This window comes from Haemaphysalis longicornis, unplaced genomic scaffold (genome assembly GCF_048455015.1).
Source record: "Haemaphysalis longicornis isolate Haplotype H1 unplaced genomic scaffold, Haemaphysalis longicornis Haplotype H1 scaffold_9, whole genome shotgun sequence".
Lineage (NCBI taxonomy): Eukaryota > Metazoa > Arthropoda > Arachnida > Ixodida > Ixodidae > Haemaphysalis > Haemaphysalis longicornis.
The window spans coordinates 146,404,596-146,424,557 of NW_027526460.1; the positions used below are offsets into that span (position 1 = coordinate 146,404,596).

The following is a 19,962-nucleotide window of genomic DNA, read 5'->3' on the forward strand; positions in this document are numbered from 1 at the left end:
GACCTGTGGGAGTCAATTGCAGGCGCCGTAATTGAAGTACTATTCAAAGAACGTCCTGCCGCAAAAATGGTATAAAGCGTTGAGTATTAGCTGCGTTTTCGTTAATAAGGCCTGGCGCATTTACTATTACACCGTCCCCCCAAAGCACTGTAGAAGCAGTGATGTCACCGACCAGGCGCAGGACCACCTAGAGAAACAGGGTTGGTTCGAGATGCGCGCAGCCATTGGCTCCGCTCGGCGGTACTTCACGCTTTTTGTTTTTAGCAGACGACAGCCGAGCTCCGCCTACTAAGCCGCTACCGTGCCGGTAGGTGGTCGGCCCGCCATATTTTTTTAAGTGCACAGCACTTTAGGCGCTTGCCTTGTCGTCCTAGCTCGCACGCTCGACGCAAGAAAATAGAGCACCAAGTCGGCTTCCCGGGGTAACGCTGTTGTTTCCAGCGTACCCCTGACGCTTCGAATACCAAGCGGTATATATAGTCACAAGCGTTCGAAACTCGTGAAACGCTGGCGCTTGTCATACATCTTACCGTTGTTTAGCGCAAAAAAAAATTCCCCGCATTTCCCGAGGGGAAGAATGTGAAAGTGCGAATGCACGAGTTGAATTTGTGCGGTTCGGTAATGTTCGCGAAACAGAGATCACACACACACACACACACACAACTACAAAGAAAGAAAGATGCATTTATTCACAGACACCTATTTGTGTTGTCGTTGTACTTGATTGCTAGAGCGGATCTCAGCTTTGAAATTTCGTGTCAGTACTCTTTTAAGCGGGTGCATTAGCCCTTCTCACGCCCGATTCCTGGTCAATCCCCCACGTGGGTATGTGCCATGTCAGCGGCCAGGCAGCGCGCGCCCATCTCCCCCCGTTGCTAGGGAAGACGAGGAGCGCGCGCACCCGCAGCTGTTGCTATGCGGACTACGGCGGCGGACGATTCCGGCTCGCTTAAGAAGTGCATTCGCACTTAAAAAAGTGCAGGTACATTTGAGGGAAAATATACGTAATTAACCGGCAGCGCCCGCGTTCCGTTAGTTAAGGACGCCCGCTGAATTGGTTTTTACGAAACGCAAAATGTGGCAATGCAATGCCGGCACGTGCCGGGAGAAAAGCACAAAGAGAACAGAACTCCGGCCGGCTGGCGCAGTTTCAGGCAGGGGGCGCGGGAGCACTGCGAAGGCGGGAAATTTAAATTGCATGGGGTGATAGCAGTAAGGGGATAACGGCGGTAGAGCACATTATGGCGAATCACGGCTCTTCCGACAGCTTTCACATTGAGTGGAACGGCTTGAATTTTTTTTTTGCTATGGGCCAGCATCGAACTGCTTCTCGCGCCGGCAGCGCACGCGTAGGCACGTCAGTGTTATTATAGCGGAAACGAGCGCTTGAAGGCCAGATAGGGGGCTTCCAAACACAACATGCTCGCTTACGACAATAATTGAAGAGTGCGACCGAGGACTATAGAAGTCCACCTGTGTTTCTGCATGCGACGCTGTCGCGGTGAAGTGGTCCCACCGAGGTCGGAGAAAAGGCTTATCATCGCCGCAGCTATCCAGACATCGCTTTGCGAGGCCGCGACGACGACGATCCCCCGCTCAATCATTCACTGCATTATCACCCCCTTTCACGTATTTGTAAACTGATTTTCAACAATAGTGGCGCTCTGGGGGCGGTGACAAGTTTTAGGTGCTGCGGTGTATGCCGTATCGTGCACCCCACAGTGGGCACGTTGTCGACCGTGCAGGCAGATGCTTGCCGTGGTCGCATGTGTTGCGGGCGTTTTTTGCCCGCACATACGCTCTGTTTTTCTCAGCGTTTTCATACCTTGTAAACGACGCGTTATATCTACAAACTCAGCTGAGCTCGTGTAACGGGTGGCGACGACGGACATTTGTCCGTGCAACCAGTGAAGGATGAATACGCCGTGCCGCCTGTGCATACGCCGTGCCGCCGGTTTCTGGGGGAAACCGCGTTTCCCCCAGAGCCGGGAACGCTGATTGGCTACAGCATTGAACGGGGCCTACCATCAGCGCAGCCGCACTGCTCAGTGCTTCATGCGTCACAGAGGCTGCGTCACAAGCAGTCTGCCGCACGTCAGAGCACGGCAGTGTGGCGGCGGGGAAGCGGTGGGTGAGCAAAGAAAGAAAGATGGGATCTTTGTTGCGTGTTTGTGTGGCCCCAGCTTTACGCAGAGGTATAATATTTGGTACACGTTGCCGTGAAGGGGGTATTCTAGCGATTGCGCAATTGAAATGGTGACCTTCAGAAGAATATTTAAAGCCCCTTTAAAACTATCGTTGCACTCAAACGTACCACGTATTTTATAGTAAAACTTAGTGTCGACCCCCCCCCCCCAAAAAAAAAAAAAATACCTGTTCGGTTGCAGTTTGGGCTCGGGTGAAATATTGTCGTTCCCGTTCAGGTCCGGTTCGACTAAATAACACACCGAACCGGTTCGCCAACCGGTTCGCAAGCTTGAACCGGTTTGCAAACTGGTTCGGAAAAAATAATTGCTACTAAGTGCGAATAAAATTTTGCTTTATAGTTCGAAGGGACTTGAACCAAAAAATCCAAGTTTGTTTTATTCGGGGGATGGCTTTCTCCCTGTGGCAATGACGTCGATCTTAATGGAAGAAATTAGGCTAGATAACCTGGTAAATGAATGAAGTTCCCGTTCCCGAGGGCAATTTTTTGCCCAGCCCTTATGATGTCGCAGGGACACATTTTCGCTATTGGAAGCCGCCGACCAAAGCCACCTCTAAAAATAAGGTCTGTGAGGTTTAGTGATGCCCGGAGTTTCGTTTCACCGTACCTCTTCATTGCTAACATGCCGTTAACGCCCTGATAAATCTGTTTTAAGTGCGAATGCACTTCTTAAGCGACCCTGAATCACGCGTCCACTGCCGTCCGTCCATCCGCACCACATACCCACTTAGGGCGATTGGCCAAGAAGAGTTTTTAAGTACGAAAGCGACCCCACCACATACCCACTTAGGGCGATTGGCCAAGAAGAGTTCCTTCGCTACCCATTCGGCATATCTTCGTGATACTAACCACTTCCTACGGGAAATTAACAACATAAAAATCCCTGATGGCGCCTTCCTTGTAACTATAGATGTAACTTCTCTGTACACAAATATACCTCACCGAGATGGGATTGAAGCCCTGGTTGAATCCTATAGCATACATCGGGATCACGAGGCGCCAAGCCCACAAGTCATTGAAACTTTGACCAGGCTAGTGTGGAATTAAATAGCTTTTAATTCCACAATCAGTAATATCTTAAGCGACCCTGAATCACGCGTCCACCACCGTCCGTCCGTCCGCACCACATACCCACTTAGGGCGATTGGCCAAGAAGAGTTTTTAAGTGCGAAAGCGACCCCACCACATACCCACTTAGGGCGATTGGCCAAGAAGAGTTCCTTCGCATCACCCGTGCATTTGCACTTCCCCATGCTCTTCTTCGGGGAAATGCGGGTGAATTTTTTTTTCCACATACGTTTGCGGTGACTATCGGTAGAGTCAAACTTGAAGGTTTTTCAATACTTACTAATTTTTTTGTGAAAACAACGTCTTGCAGAGCCGAAATAGGGTAAATAGATTTACAAAAGGCTATTTCTTTCAAATAAAACAATGTAAAGGTTTATTTTGCTTTCATGGTTGCTTTGACGTCCCAGGCAGAGCTTGTAGGCAGACGCACCTGGGAAATAGCGCCGACCGCAATCTTAAACGACTTCGACATGAAGCTGCCTTTCACGCCCAGCAAAAAAAATCTATTCGCCTTTTTATACAACTGAAAATCTAAAAAAAATTAGTAAAAACATTCGCAATTGATGTGGTGACATTTTTTCCGACCACTCTTGTATAATCGAGCCTCTATTGTTTCACCGCTAAACAGATCTGAATTTGTGGAGCGATATTTTAGCAAGAGTAATGTAAGCAGTTATATATCGCAGTATGCAAGCACTGAGTATCCCTGTGCATCCCCAAGAATTATTGAATCCAACAATTAGGCACTTTGAGGGCGTGGGTGCGACAATCTCGTTGCTATACCTGTCCATCCACATTTTTGCTCATAAGACTTGTTTTTGGTCAACCGGGCAGTGTGTGACTTCTCCCTCGGATAGGCCAGAGAACGCATGAAAATTTATGATATCGCTATGCACTGTTGCCTTGAGCGGCCTAAACATTCTCCACCCGATAGATCCCTCCGCGAAATTCAGCAACTTACCTTGAGGCAGCTCCCCGGTAATACATTCGATAATACCTATAAAATACCATTGATATATCCAGGAGCTTTCCGACCCGAATGTTCTTTATGTTATTCTGAACCAGCAGATTTAGTCCATGTTTTGTATCGGTGCCCCCCCCCCCCTTCTAGTGGTCTGTAATTATCTAATTAAGAGCAGCGGTAGGGCCGATTCTAAACACCAACCCGTCGATGCAAGTTTAGACCATGACAAGAGCCCTGGAGGTTGTTGAAGGTATGGTCTTGTCGCAACCCCCCGTGACCAATAACCCGCAATACCTTGCCCCCTTTTTGGCAAATTTAAAGTTCTATGCGCCCATCTATAAGCTGCCTAATGCACGAGGGACCATTGCCCTGCCTACAAAGTATAAAGGGTTCAGAAAAATTGTGTCTTAAAATTTCGTTCCTTGTGCTATGCAAAAAGTGAAATATTTCGCAAGATATTTATCAAAAATTCATTATATTGTTATTTTTATGGTCATTTTCTGTTGGTGTGCAGTGCCTGAACAGCCGCAGCGAGACCTCTATCTGGAAGCGCAAAGCTTAGGTTCTTATCGCCTGCTCGCAGCTGGAAGTAAAATTTTCTGCGGGCGACCAGCAGCAACATACGATTTCAACATTCGTGCGCATTTCTTTCCTCGAGTTGCGGCCACGAATAGACAGGGCATTCATAGTGTTGTGATTGGTCTGAAGGGAAACAATTTGTGCACCATCACGAAGCTGATGGTACGCAAAGAAGAAAAATCCCAAATCAAATTGACCGCGCTATATCAACAAGGGATGGTCGAACAGTTTCGTCATGACCCGTTAACCGTCATTTATTTTTTCTTTTGAGTTCCAAAAAATAACGGTTTGGTTCGGGTTCAGTTCCGGCATAAATATCGGTTCGGTTTCGGTTTTCGGTTCGGTTCGATTCCGGTTGGACACCCTGGTGTAACTGATATTAGCTTGTGGCTATATTGCAAGGCTTGTTCAGTTGAACGACACAGCAAGGACGGATTTTACAAGGGGACGTCGTGCCTTTGTCTATATTGCAAGGCACTGAGTGTACATTTTCCTAAAGTGGAATTTTCTGCGTGGCTGGATTTATGGCACAAAATTTCTTTATGAACTTTGATCGTAGTTAATCGGCCTTCATGAGAAACAATGGGGCGGGTCGCGCATCACACGACATTGCTTTAGCGGTTAAAACGAAAAAAGACAAACGTAAACGAGAGTATGAAACGGTGTGTAAATTAATAAGGAAATTGGCCTTTATAATGGCTCAATCATAACCCCGCACGAAGAAACGCTCTTTACTTACGTGTTAAATGTAAATAACTTCATCCAGTACATCACTTCTCCATGGCCGTCAGATGGAGCGAAGCAAACGTTTCAAAACCCTGGACGTGACACTTATTTCGCACGTGCTCTGGGATTTGTAGAGACTTTGTAGCGATGAAGCCTTTTATCGTCATGGGCTTGCCGTATTGAAATCGTGAGCTGGTCCTATTATATCATGATTTTCATGGGAAAACTCAATACGCAAAAATGCGACGTCTGGTGTCGGAGTGAGCGAAAAGGGGTTCCTAAATATGACCCACAAGGCAGATAGAATAGTCCTATTATATCATGATTTTCATGGGAAAACTCAATACGCAAAAATGCGACGTCTGGTGTCGGAGTGAGCGAAAAGGGGTTCCTAAATATGACCCACAAGGCAGATAGAATAGTCCTATTATATCATGATTTTCATGGGAAAACTCAATACGCAAAAATGCGACGTCTGGTGTCGGAGTGAGCGAAAAGGGGTTCCTAAATATGACCCACAAGGCAGATAGAATAGTCCTATTATATCATGATTTTCATGGGAAAACTCAATACGCAAAAATGCGACGTCTGGTGTCGGAGTGAGCGAAAAGGGGTTCCTAAATATGACCCACAAGGCAGATAGAATAGTCCTATTATATCATGATTTTCATGGGAAAACTCAATACGCAAAAATGCGACGTCTGGTGTCGGAGTGAGCGAAAAGGGGTTCCTAAATATGACCCACAAGGCAGATAGAATAGTCCTATTATATCATGATTTTCATGGGAAAACTCAATACGCAAAAATGCGACGTCTGGTGTCGGAGTGAGCGAAAAGGGGTTCCTAAATATGACCCACAAGGCAGATAGAATAGTCCTATTATATCATGATTTTCATGGGAAAACTCAATACGCAAAAATGCGACGTCTGGTGTCGGAGTGAGCGAAAAGGGGTTCCTAAATATGACCCACAAGGCAGATAGAATAGTCCTATTATATCATGATTTTCATGGGAAAACTCAATACGCAAAAATGCGACGTCTGGTGTCGGAGTGAGCGAAAAGGGGTTCCTAAATATGACCCACAAGGCAGATAGAATAGTCCTATTATATCATGATTTTCATGGGAAAACTCAATACGCAAAAATGCGACGTCTGGTGTCGGAGTGAGCGAAAAGGGGTTCCTAAATATGACCCACAAGGCAGATAGAATAGTCCTATTATATCATGATTTTCATGGGAAAACTCAATACGCAAAAATGCGACGTCTGGTGTCGGAGTGAGCGAAAAGGGGTTCCTAAATATGACCCACAAGGCAGATAGAATAGTCCTATTATATCATGATTTTCATGGGAAAACTCAATACGCAAAAATGCGACGTCTGGTGTCGGAGTGAGCGAAAAGGGGTTCCTAAATATGACCCACAAGGCAGATAGAATAGTCCTATTATATCATGATTTTCATGGGAAAACTCAATACGCAAAAATGCGACGTCTGGTGTCGGAGTGAGCGAAAAGGGGTTCCTAAATATGACCCACAAGGCAGATAGAATAGTCCTATTATATCATGATTTTCATGGGAAAACTCAATACGCAAAAATGCGACGTCTGGTGTCGGAGTGAGCGAAAAGGGGTTCCTAAATATGACCCACAAGGCAGATAGAATAGTCCTATTATATCATGATTTTCATGGGAAAACTCAATACGCAAAAATGCGACGTCTGGTGTCGGAGTGAGCGAAAAGGGGTTCCTAAATATGACCCACAAGGCAGATAGAATAGTCCTATTATATCATGATTTTCATGGGAAAACTCAATACGCAAAAATGCGACGTCTGGTGTCGGAGTGAGCGAAAAGGGGTTCCTAAATATGACCCACAAGGCAGATAGAATAGTCCTATTATATCATGATTTTCATGGGAAAACTCAATACGCAAAAATGCGACGTCTGGTGTCGGAGTGAGCGAAAAGGGGTTCCTAAATATGACCCACAAGGCAGATAGAATAGTCCTATTATATCATGATTTTCATGGGAAAACTCAATACGCAAAAATGCGACGTCTGGTGTCGGAGTGAGCGAAAAGGGGTTCCTAAATATGACCCACAAGGCAGATAGAATAGTCCTATTATATCATGATTTTCATGGGAAAACTCAATACGCAAAAATGCGACGTCTGGTGTCGGAGTGAGCGAAAAGGGGTTCCTAAATATGACCCACAAGGCAGATAGAATAGTCCTATTATATCATGATTTTCATGGGAAAACTCAATACGCAAAAATGCGACGTCTGGTGTCGGAGTGAGCGAAAAGGGGTTCCTAAATATGACCCACAAGGCAGATAGAATAGTCCTATTATATCATGATTTTCATGGGAAAACTCAATACGCAAAAATGCGACGTCTGGTGTCGGAGTGAGCGAAAAGGGGTTCCTAAATATGACCCACAAGGCAGATAGAATAGTCCTATTATATCATGATTTTCATGGGAAAACTCAATACGCAAAAATGCGACGTCTGGTGTCGGAGTGAGCGAAAAGGGGTTCCTAAATATGACCCACAAGGCAGATAGAATAGTCCTATTATATCATGATTTTCATGGGAAAACTCAATACGCAAAAATGCGACGTCTGGTGTCGGAGTGAGCGAAAAGGGGTTCCTAAATATGACCCACAAGGCAGATAGAATAGTCCTATTATATCATGATTTTCATGGGAAAACTCAATACGCAAAAATGCGACGTCTGGTGTCGGAGTGAGCGAAAAGGGGTTCCTAAATATGACCCACAAGGCAGATAGAATAGTCCTATTATATCATGATTTTCATGGGAAAACTCAATACGCAAAAATGCGACGTCTGGTGTCGGAGTGAGCGAAAAGGGGTTCCTAAATATGACCCACAAGGCAGATAGAATAGTCCTATTATATCATGATTTTCATGGGAAAACTCAATACGCAAAAATGCGACGTCTGGTGTCGGAGTGAGCGAAAAGGGGTTCCTAAATATGACCCACAAGGCAGATAGAATAGTCCTATTATATCATGATTTTCATGGGAAAACTCAATACGCAAAAATGCGACGTCTGGTGTCGGAGTGAGCGAAAAGGGGTTCCTAAATATGACCCACAAGGCAGATAGAATAGTCCTATTATATCATGATTTTCATGGGAAAACTCAATACGCAAAAATGCGACGTCTGGTGTCGGAGTGAGCGAAAAGGGGTTCCTAAATATGACCCACAAGGCAGATAGAATAGTCCTATTATATCATGATTTTCATGGGAAAACTCAATACGCAAAAATGCGACGTCTGGTGTCGGAGTGAGCGAAAAGGGGTTCCTAAATATGACCCACAAGGCAGATAGAATAGTCCTATTATATCATGATTTTCATGGGAAAACTCAATACGCAAAAATGCGACGTCTGGTGTCGGAGTGAGCGAAAAGGGGTTCCTAAATATGACCCACAAGGCAGATAGAATAGTCCTATTATATCATGATTTTCATGGGAAAACTCAATACGCAAAAATGCGACGTCTGGTGTCGGAGTGAGCGAAAAGGGGTTCCTAAATATGACCCACAAGGCAGATAGAATAGTCCTATTATATCATGATTTTCATGGGAAAACTCAATACGCAAAAATGCGACGTCTGGTGTCGGAGTGAGCGAAAAGGGGTTCCTAAATATGACCCACAAGGCAGATAGAATAGTCCTATTATATCATGATTTTCATGGGAAAACTCAATACGCAAAAATGCGACGTCTGGTGTCGGAGTGAGCGAAAAGGGGTTCCTAAATATGACCCACAAGGCAGATAGAATAGTCCTATTATATCATGATTTTCATGGGAAAACTCAATACGCAAAAATGCGACGTCTGGTGTCGGAGTGAGCGAAAAGGGGTTCCTAAATATGACCCACAAGGCAGATAGAATAGTCCTATTATATCATGATTTTCATGGGAAAACTCAATACGCAAAAATGCGACGTCTGGTGTCGGAGTGAGCGAAAAGGGGTTCCTAAATATGACCCACAAGGCAGATAGAATAGTCCTATTATATCATGATTTTCATGGGAAAACTCAATACGCAAAAATGCGACGTCTGGTGTCGGAGTGAGCGAAAAGGGGTTCCTAAATATGACCCACAAGGCAGATAGAATAGTCCTATTATATCATGATTTTCATGGGAAAACTCAATACGCAAAAATGCGACGTCTGGTGTCGGAGTGAGCGAAAAGGGGTTCCTAAATATGACCCACAAGGCAGACAGAATAAAAGCAAAAAATTTCCTCGCACTTCCCCGAGGGGGAGAGTGTGTAAGTGCGAATGCACGGTTGTTGATTGCGCGATTACGGTCGATATCGTGATCTTGGAGTGGAGAGGAGGCGCCCAACACCCGCAGTCACTGAGCGGAGAGAGGAGGAGGAGAGTAGCGCACGCCGTTACGGCAAGGGCTACACGAGCGCCCTCACGCGTCGGAATGCGGAGCGCCCGCTACGCGAGCGAGAGCTCTCCCGCCTGAAGTGGAGAGGAGGCACCCAACACCCGCAGTCACTGAGCGGAGAGAAGAGGAGGAGAGTAGCGTGCGCCCATCTCCCCGCGCTGCTAGGGAAGACGAGGAGGAAGACGAGGAGCGCGCGCACCCGCAGCTGTTGCTATGCGGACTACGGCGGCGGACGATTCAGGCTCGCTTTTGAAGTGCATTCGCACTTAAAAATAAGAAATCTGCAGATGACATCTACGTTTAGGTCTTAAGATGTATGACGCGGTAGCGTTACTTCGGCGTCGAGGGAGCGTTTTGGAGCAGAGTTGCTGCATTTAGCGTTTATTCGTTCCAAGCACTGAAGTTCAGCGACAAGAGCTTGAGTATTAGCAACGATTTTTTAATCACTGCTGTACAGAGAAGGCAGAGGCCCTTTATGTTTTTGTGGCTTAGGATGTGGACGTGAAAGTTGGCGGCTGCCGTGTGTTTGTCAGTTCCAACAAAAAGGTGAGAGTGTTAGCATTTAAAATGTTTATTCTCTGTCTTGGTGGCCTGACTGAACGTTCTAGGTTTTTTTATAACACACGCAGTTAGAGAGTCCTTTAATGAGAAACATTTAATGGAAGCTTGGGAGAAGGGGGTAAGGATGAGGTATACCACAAGGGCGGAACCCAAGCTCCAGGGCCACAGCATGAGCTGACGCTGATATTGAAGTGAAGCGGACCAGGAGAGCCTCGTAAGTGTCAATGTAAGTGTAATGTGCAATGTTTGAGTTGCTCGCCCTGAGCATATCCTTTGATATGAGGAGACATTTCCAATATTTTTCCGGAAGGAGGTGTGGCAGTCATTCTCAAAACGGAGCCCGGTAGGCAAGTTTGCGTGGACCTTCGTCGGCTGCGTCGTTCCCTTCCAGACTGCTTTGCCGCGGGGTTGATGCGATGTGAACTTTCAGAATTGTGGATTTAAGAATCCTCCTCAAGCGTTTAGGTACTATGCCTGCGGCCAACAGACTTATGGTATTTTGAGCGCGTGTAAGGATGTTTAAGCATCTATTTGGTATTTTGCTTGGCAATCGCCAAGAACATTTCCACTTTTTCGTTTCTGCATGTAGGTGGGTAATGACGTTCAAGCGAGTGCCACGGTAGTCCACTACGACGATTGTTGCCTTCGTCCTTAGACTGCGTTTTCGTGTTTTTGGAGATTTTCTCGATGTAAATTATTCCTACCTCGTATTGTAGGTTTAGGTATATGTTTTTTGGTAGTAAAGGGCGTTTATGGAGAGCCGCTGGATTGGTGTTGGACATATCCATCATGGCGTTCAGACGTCTCCTCTCTTGAGGTGCGGCATACATTACATATGGACGGTCCCAATTTTTTCCGCAGAGGCTCCTTTTGTGCTAAGAGAATGACCTCTCTGATATATTCAAAGTTATTATGAGACATAGCGAAGAATCCGTAGGATGATCATGAAAATTGAGATGTGGGGGCAGAGAGAAACAACTTTTATTGAACCGAGCTACTACGACGCCTTCTTAGACGCCGTCGATGGAAATGGTTCCCTCTTCACGGGACCCATATGCTTCCCTAGCCGCCTGGCCCCTGGAGATCAGGACGAGCTGGTCTTCCAGGCCGGGGCTGGTTAACAAGGTCTCCCATCGCTCGGTAAGGGAGGCTGATGGATGGGGTGGGGTAGTGGGAAAGGTAAGAGGTGGGGAGATTGGCTTGAAGAAATTGCATATTCCAATGACGTGTTGGAGCGTGCCTAACTGACTCTTGCAGAAATTACCTAACTGAGTCTTGCAGAAATTACGTTCCTTTTCGTACCTTTCCGGGTACATCTTGTTTTGAAGGTAAGGCGGCGGGAAGGATCCTGCTTGTATGTGCCTGTAAATCGCTTGCTGGTCTCTGCTAAGCGATCTGTGAGGATCGGGGTAACGTCGCCTCTCCGTCCTGTAACGGTTCGTAATGTCTTTATAACTAATTATGGACTGTGGCTCACCTTCCTCTACGCGGTGTTCCATCTCTCGGGCGAACTGGTGGGCAAGTTCGTTGCCCTGCAGCCCAGAGTGAGCCGGCGGCCATATCACCTAACTTTCCTTTCATATACGTCGTATTTCCTGTTGAGAGAACCTAGTGCCGCAAGAGACACCCACCCTTTTCTGTAGCTGTTATACGCCTTTTGGGAGTCGGTGACAATTCTTCCAACGTTGGGCTGCGCGAGCGCTGGCGCTATTGCGGCCTCTTCTGCCACCTCCGGAAAAGGCGTCTTGATGGAGGCGCAGGTTACGAGCACATCCCGCGTCGTAACTGTCAGCGTGGCTTTCGATGAAACTTGGGTAACGAAGCGTTTGTGAAGAGAGTGACCCCCTTTTACTTTTCTTCTATTTGACCCAGAGTCTCCGTCAAGGCCACTATTCGAGACGCTCTGACGGCGTCGTTACGACCCGGCCTCATGTTTCGAGGCAGAGGCTTACTATTGATTTTATGCGCCCATAACCTGGGTAACGGCCCCGTTTCCTTCCGGTCTGCCTCTTGCCAGCCCAACTTGGCAAGAACACGACGTCCCACCGACGTTTGACTGAGCCGAACTCTTTTATTAGACAAATGAGCTTCTATTAACTCTTCAATGACATTGTGCTCCGCCATGCCGAGTAGCTTGTCGGTCGACGAATGCTCCGGCATGCCCAGCGCCATCTTGGTTGCCTTGCGTATTATGACGTTCCACTGGTCCGTGTCTTCCTTGAGTAAATTGAGGCACGGCGCAGCGTAAACGACGCGCGTCGTCACGAAGGCCTGGATAAGCGTCAATGCATCGTCCTCCTTCAATCCCCGTCTTCTGTTCGTGACTCTTTTGATCATGCGCGAAATTTGTTCCGTAGAAACCTTGATTTTGGCGATCGACGCCCCCGCCTTGCCGTTGTTCTGGAAGATGACACCCAGGATACGTGCTTGCGTGGTAGGGCTGCCCTATATGCTGTTGCAGTAACGTTGCTGAATTGGCTGTCTTCACTGCGGCTAAGTTTCTCGTAGGGCAGGATTACCGATATCCCGGTCATGATCAGTGCCTCCATAAGTTCCTCTTTTATTCTTGCTTTTCCGTGATACAGGCGTTTTAAAATGCGGGTGAAATGTTCTAATATTTCCGGTATTTTGGCAATCGTGTCTTCGGCGGGCTTTTCTGCAGGGTAATGCTCATTACTCCTGCGTGACCGTTTTCTGGGATAACATGACCTATTTTTAGGTTTTGTTAATTGGCCGCGCGACGTCATTCATCGTTTGCCGGGCCGAGCTTGAGACAGCTACAGGGCGCGAAGAATTCGAAAAATCATTCTAAAGTTGTGTAATTATACCCGGATACTTGGTTTTATTTTGATTGTGGCACATTTTATTTTTTCTGGTTGTATTGTACGTTTACCTGGGTTTTAGACAGCCTGGCGTTCATCTTTTGCGCCTTTGTTATGTGGGTGACACAATGTTAGCTAGCGCCGGAATTATTATAGTTTGGAAAGGCACTTTGGTGCTGGCTTATAAGTTGTGAGCAAGCCTGGTCCCCGTGTCTGCCGAGCATGCGACTCGGCAGATGCGGCGAATTCAGCTTTGTGGTCGGTCGTCTCGCAGTTCTCGGCGACAGCGCTACGCTCTCTGCTTTGTTTCCGGACGTCATGCTTGCGTTGCATGCTTTGTTTGGGTAAATTTTTGTCTAGCCAATGTATGAAGAGGGGCTCTCGGCACAAGAGTGCCCCGCTTTGGTCATTTTTAATCCGGGTTGGGGTGCCTCGGTGAAGCCAAAGATTTTTCCTGGGGCCGATGGGGCCAGTGCCGGTGAATAAAACCATTCTGTCATAACACTGTGTATAAAGACGACGTGTAGCAGACAAAAGACTCTCCCATCTACAGGCAGTGCTAGCACTGTTCATACATGTTTTCATGAGTCAGCTCGCGCTCGCATCACGTGCGCTATTATCAATACTTCGCTCATCGCCTTACACTCGCACTGAAGCGGTGACTTCTAAGTAAGAATGTGTGTTAGGTAACTGCGAGGAATTCCCTACAGCAAAACAATGCGCCGCTCTTAAAAAGAATTCTTTGCGATAATTTTTCTTGGTATCCAGTGGCAAAGCGCGGATGTTTGCTTGTTACACAGGGCATTAGAAATTAGACGGTCGGATGCAGCGAAAGCTGCCGGACATTGAAGGCACTAAACCTTTGACTTCCTTGCGTCTTGCTGTGCATCGTTCAGGTGATGGAGAATGCGGTGACTGGCGTGGTGTCGCCGAAGGCGTGTTCGATTTGTGCGGCTGCGACAGGCATGCTGTTCGACTACCTGGACAGCGGGCGATCCTCCAACGGTCTCGTCAAGCTCATCCAGGGTGCCTGCGCCTTTCTCAAGATAGCCAACCCGGACGCCTGCGCCAGCGTCATCGACATGTACAAGGTGACTGCGATGGTTACACACGACGTAACAACATCGTAGTGAGACGTGACAGTGCCCGTTTGTTAAATTAAAGGGTTATAGACCATACGTTAACGTCAACAAAATGATTTAAATATTGTGTGCGTCCGTGCACTGGACTGTCAGAGAAAGAATATTTCGGTCCCAGTATTTTCGCGTTTGCGAACGTTACTTTGAGCGTGCACTAAGTTTGCCTAAGGAGGCTAAACTTTTACGTAAAAACATTTTGATGGTTTTAGGCGCGAAAACTACACCTGGCTATGAGGCGCGCTGAAGAGGGAACGAATTCTTAAATCCGAATTTAGCCTGCGCTGCATGCTCACACAAGTACAGTAACAGTGGAAGAGACAAACCATACGTTGGTAGTCTGTCTGTTCCACTGTCCCCGTCCTTCGTCTCAGTATGCAGCGCACGTTACAGTAGCACCTGTTATTTTTAACTCATTTTCAAAATCTCGGAAGCGGTCGTCTTCGTTTTTCACATCTATCATAAAAACTTCCGCTATGGCTGGGTTGAGACACGCTTCCTCGGGTTCACCCACACAAGAGCACGGCGGGTTTAAGGCGTGTTCATTATACAGCCCGTTTTTGTGAGCTGTCCTTTTGATAGTAAAAGTCATTGTATCGACCAACATTGGCCCCGTGCCAGAAAATGGCACCTTAGAACAGAAAAAAACCAAGCGTGAGGGGAGGTTTGATCGAACAGTAGAGGTTAAATCGGGGTCCAAAACGAAAGGTGGGAAGAGGGTAAAACCGTCTACCTTGTTGTGGCAAATCATGTCGCTGGGCCATCTGGAGGGGATGCGATGTCGCCAAACTGGGTTGCCGAAACACCCACTCAATGCACTGTTCTTTTAAAAAGGGACAGCGAAACGTCGTGATTTGGGAATGCCAGAAAAGAACACGAGGTCGCCGCTAATGCGGAGGCAGTCGTTGGGAGGGAGCGACATAGCGTTCATACGAGGTCATTTGCGGCTCGTTTGTGAACATTTAAGGTTGATGAAGTTAAGACATTCGACAGCCGTATCGCATAATCGCAGGCCCAGCAGTTTTCGTCATCACACCTCTCTGAGCTGGTAACATGATAGCTGGTTTTCTGGAGTTTTCAGTGAACAAAAAAGACATTTTCTGAAGGCCCTCAAAAAGAAAAAAAGAAAAAATAAAGAAAAATTAAGTGCCGAAAGTTAACGTGTGATTTTATCTAGTTTGCGTGGAACTTTTAGTTTTGTTGGTCTACGCGAGGAATGGATCTTAATGTTCTGTCAGAAAGCCAGTTTCACCGAAAAAAAAAATGTTAACGTTTATTCGTTCGCACATGGCCCGCCAACACACACCAATTCAAGGCAACTTTCAACACATAGGCCTGAGGTACTTCTGCGCCGCAGTGAACTCTCACTGTTTATCACGCAGGCATCCCAACAGTAGTAATTTAATGCCACCGGATAACCTAGAAAGAAAAGCTGCGTTTAAAGGGGCTATAAAGACAAAATGAAACTTCGGTTCATTAAAACGGCTGCTTTGTGCCAGTAACAATGACCAACCTTATCGCAAACTTCAAACAAGTAATCAAGACTGACTCCACTATGACGTCACAGAACCTTGTTTGCGCGATTGGCGGCTGCCGTCAGAAGGCACCAGCATGACACATGACCCCAGGATTGTGGCGGGGCTTCTTGTTTCGTCTGATCGTATCTCCTGAAGACTAACGTGCAATTAGCGCACTGATAACTATATGTTAGTGTTGGCCTAAAGCTTGTATTCACCAGCGAGGCGCGCATGCAGGCAACCACGTGAGTGCGCTGTCACTGGTTGCGTCGGGCTCCGCGGAATGGCGGTACTTGCCCGTATTAAGCACAGGATTTGTGTTGGACGTTCCAAACTCTACCCCACTGAACGCAAAGTAATGCCTCGACTCCAATGTGACTGCGACTAATAAGAGCTCTGTTGACACCACCGCTGAGAATCGGGTTGAAACGGAGCAGGCGACGCACGCCGGTGTTTTTTTTCTTCGGAGTGTGGGCGCAGTGGCACAAACCGCGCCATGTCGGTGGCGCATCGTCCATGTTCGTTGCCATTTACAGTGTTGACAAGCGAAAAAATTTGCCGCTAAACTTTTCAGTGAATACCACCCCTGCTAATATTGCGCCCACGGAGCGCAAAATTTTAAAGTTTTTTGACATTTCTTTCTTTTTTTATTTACCGTCTTTTGCGGCTGAAATGGTGCTGAGTCAGTTACCAAAGGCCAGATCTTTCCAATTGAACAACGTCGTACTTGCTCTTCATGGCCCCTATAAAAATGGAGCTCGTCTCCCTTTCTGCCCACAGAATAGGGGGAATGTATGCTCGTTGCGTACCCCATTGAAATGAAACCAACAGCAGCTTTTGTTTTTCGTTTTTTTGCGGCGGTGATGTATTGCTGAAGGACCAGGAGATCTTCCGCGGGGCGACAAGTTTCGCCAACACGGGAAGGCGGTTCTGAGATGCTTTGACTAAACAAAGAAGCTTAAAAAGAACCATTCGGTATCCATCGTATAAAATAAACTTTTCTGCTTTGCCCGGTGTATTTGGATAGCGCATTCGTTTTCAATATTTTTGGGGCAACTAAAGTAGAAACGTACAAAAATAAATAACAAATAAAAGACGCTCAGAAATGGCATGCATATCTGCTTATAAAGCGCTTAGCAATACCTTACAACAGGTACGTGCTCCTCTGTGAACATGTGGCACTTTGGTAAGCTTCAGAGTTCGTACACAGGATTCAGAGCGCGGTCACGAATTTTTGTGACGAACCCTGGTAGTAATTTTTCTCCAAGTAATTGATTAATTGATTCATTGTTTGCTTGCTGCGTGCCTCAGCATGCTTTACCGTCTGCATGCAGCAGCATGGATTTCTGCTTAATAAGCCTTGCCCAAGAAACACCAGGGGTATGGGATACACCGTGGGTATTTACTTGTCTGGAATAGCAGCAGCAACCCCCAAGTATTCAGAAAAGCTTAGTACTAACGTTTTGCTTCAGGTTTTGAGACGCGAACTGGTACGGGCAGCTTGATGTACAATTCGGACAAAGAGAACCTTTTCCAATGGGTACCGGTTGATGACATTGTGGTGTTACGAAGCGTGGCGTTACGCCGATAGTCGTGTGTTTAGGCTTAACGATAGGTAACCTTTGACTGAAGCATTAGAGCATGCCAAGCAATTTTATACTGAGTGTCCGTTGAGCGGCGGGTTCTGTACAATGACGTAGGCCTCAAACCTGCAGAGGTTGGGTTTAACAAAGACACAGCATACCCGCATCACCCCGAACCTCTGCTGCGCATCAACTGTTTTGCAAGCGAGTTGTATTCACGAAAATACGGGATGCTCCACGAATGCAGGTTCATTAGTGAGGCTTCAACCAACGAAATTGGCTGACGTAGAGCAATGAGTGCTTTCGGTCTAAAGTCTCCATTCCCTTCTCAGGACGAGTTCCTGTACATCATGAAGAACCGGAAGGCTCCAGCGGCTGAGACGTGTAGCGTCCTCCTGGGATCAGCCTGCGGTCCGCTGTCCAGCCCTGTGCACAACTGGACAGTGCAGATTAACAGCCGCGTGACTCCGAAGCCGAGGACCAACGTGGATACTCGCTCAGCGAAGGTAATGTGGGGTACGGTTGCCACACTTGGTGCTCCATACCATCGCGACATCCCCAGAAGGGGCCGTCGAGCTACCTTCAGCAACGAATCCGCCTATTAATTTGCTGCGAATTCCTCAGAGGGCCGAAGTCAGTTTTCTGTCTAAAGCTCCAGTTGTAAGCCTTCAGGCCATTGTACGAAAAACCAGTTCTTCATTTCTATTGCTTTTTTATTTGATGCAAAATAACGATGAGTTATTGTCCAGATTATGTACTTGTTAACAGGCAATGAGAACTGAACACCAAATTATGCAATAGAAATTCTTAAACAGCGGAAAGCCGTCGCGCGAATGATTATTCTTGACTCTGGGTGCAATAGGACATGAGTCTGATTTTCAGAACCAGTACTTTGTTTAGGAAAATGATCAGCGCCGACGAGACGAAATACAGACAGGATGCGTTTAAATTACATGCGTACAGCCACTGATACAAATACCCATCAGATAGCTACGAACAAACGTAGCAAATATACATATTGATGCATAATAAATGACGACCTCCTGGTTGCGTGCAGCAAGCAATGCGAACACAGTTTTCCTGTAAATGTAGCCCCTTTGCCACATTCTTTGCAAAGTACTTATGCCAAAGCACTTCTGAACCCAGAAGCCCTCGTTGTCGAGGTGGAGGAACAGGCAAAGAAAGAGTTGGGTTGTTACAAGAGAAGCGCGAGAAGCTGCTTTCCAATTCTACCCTGATCTGTACCCTGTAAAGAGAAGATCACATGAAATGGGACGGAAAAAATTAGTCCGTGTCAAGGTCACTAAACGTTAGCGAACTCAAAGCAGCATATGGACCCAAAATAGCGGGTGGTCGACCCTGTTTACTGAACGCAAATTAAAAGCTTTTATAAGAGAGTACAAGAAGTTCCGATTCCATATTTAGATGACCGCAAAGAAATTGCTCCATGTTTCACTAGTCGGATCTCGCGACGCTAAAAGTGACATAAATAGCAAGTCGGTGGCAGTGTGGCTAATTTTATTCATTTATTTTATTTATACATACAGCAGCCCCATGGGGCTATCGCAGGAGTGGGGCATACAAAGCATACATTACCCGTACAACGTACACTGAAATGATTCAACAGAACCACACAAAAGAAAAAATAACAAACACTCCAAATACACACTATATTGAACACAGTGACGGAATGGATATATTGGTGCGTATTAAGAAACAGCGGATAGAAATGCACAGAAAGAAAGAGAGCGGGTGTAGTCAGCAAGTGAGTTCCATTGCTCTGTAACACGTGGAAAAAAGCTGTATTTGAAGGTTTTGCTGGGGGCCAAGTAGGGGGTCAAGTTTAACTTGGACTAGCTTCTAGTGGTGCGTGGTGCGGCAAAAGTTGTAAGGGGATCCTGTGATAGGCGACGGGAGCCATTTATGATGCAGTGCAGAAATTTCAGAGCCTCAATGCGCCTGCGCTCCGAGAGTGGTGTCAAATTCAAAGAAGACAGTGTTGAGGACGGGAAAAAAAACGGCCGTCGGTGGCAAATAAATCGTACAGCTCACTTCTGAATCCCTTCAATTTGATTAATTTCAGTTTTCTCGTAAGGGCTCCAAACTGGAGAGGCATATTCAAGACGTGGTCGTATAAGGGTCTTATATAACGTTAATTTAGTGTCCTTAGGAGTGTTTTTTAGTGTACGGCGGAGGTAACCTTTTTTAATGCTTTTTTGCAGATGTAATCAATGTGTAATGACCAAGAGAGGTTCGGGGTGATTATAATTCCTAAGTACTTGTATTCTCTGACCCTTTCCAGAGTTGTATTGTTGAGGATGTAATCAAAACGGGAGAAGTGAGGACTGTTAGTGAAGGACAGTAGAA

The 19,962-nt window shown here is 46.4% G+C and overlaps 1 protein-coding gene across 6 annotated transcripts in view; it reads left to right on the forward strand.

Moving 5' to 3' along the window:
* The window catches only part of LOC144153574 (sphingomyelin phosphodiesterase-like), a 197,259-nt gene that overhangs the window by 147,630 nt on the left and 29,667 nt on the right, over window positions 1-19,962 (forward strand). For all 6 annotated transcript variants that reach the window (XM_077685199.1, XM_077685196.1, XM_077685198.1 and 3 more), the window contains exons 3-4: window positions 14,256-14,450; window positions 17,928-18,101. In XM_077685199.1, the coding sequence (XP_077541325.1) occupies window positions 14,256-14,450; window positions 17,928-18,101 (369 nt within the window). The remainder of the gene's footprint in view (window positions 1-14,255; window positions 14,451-17,927; window positions 18,102-19,962) is intronic.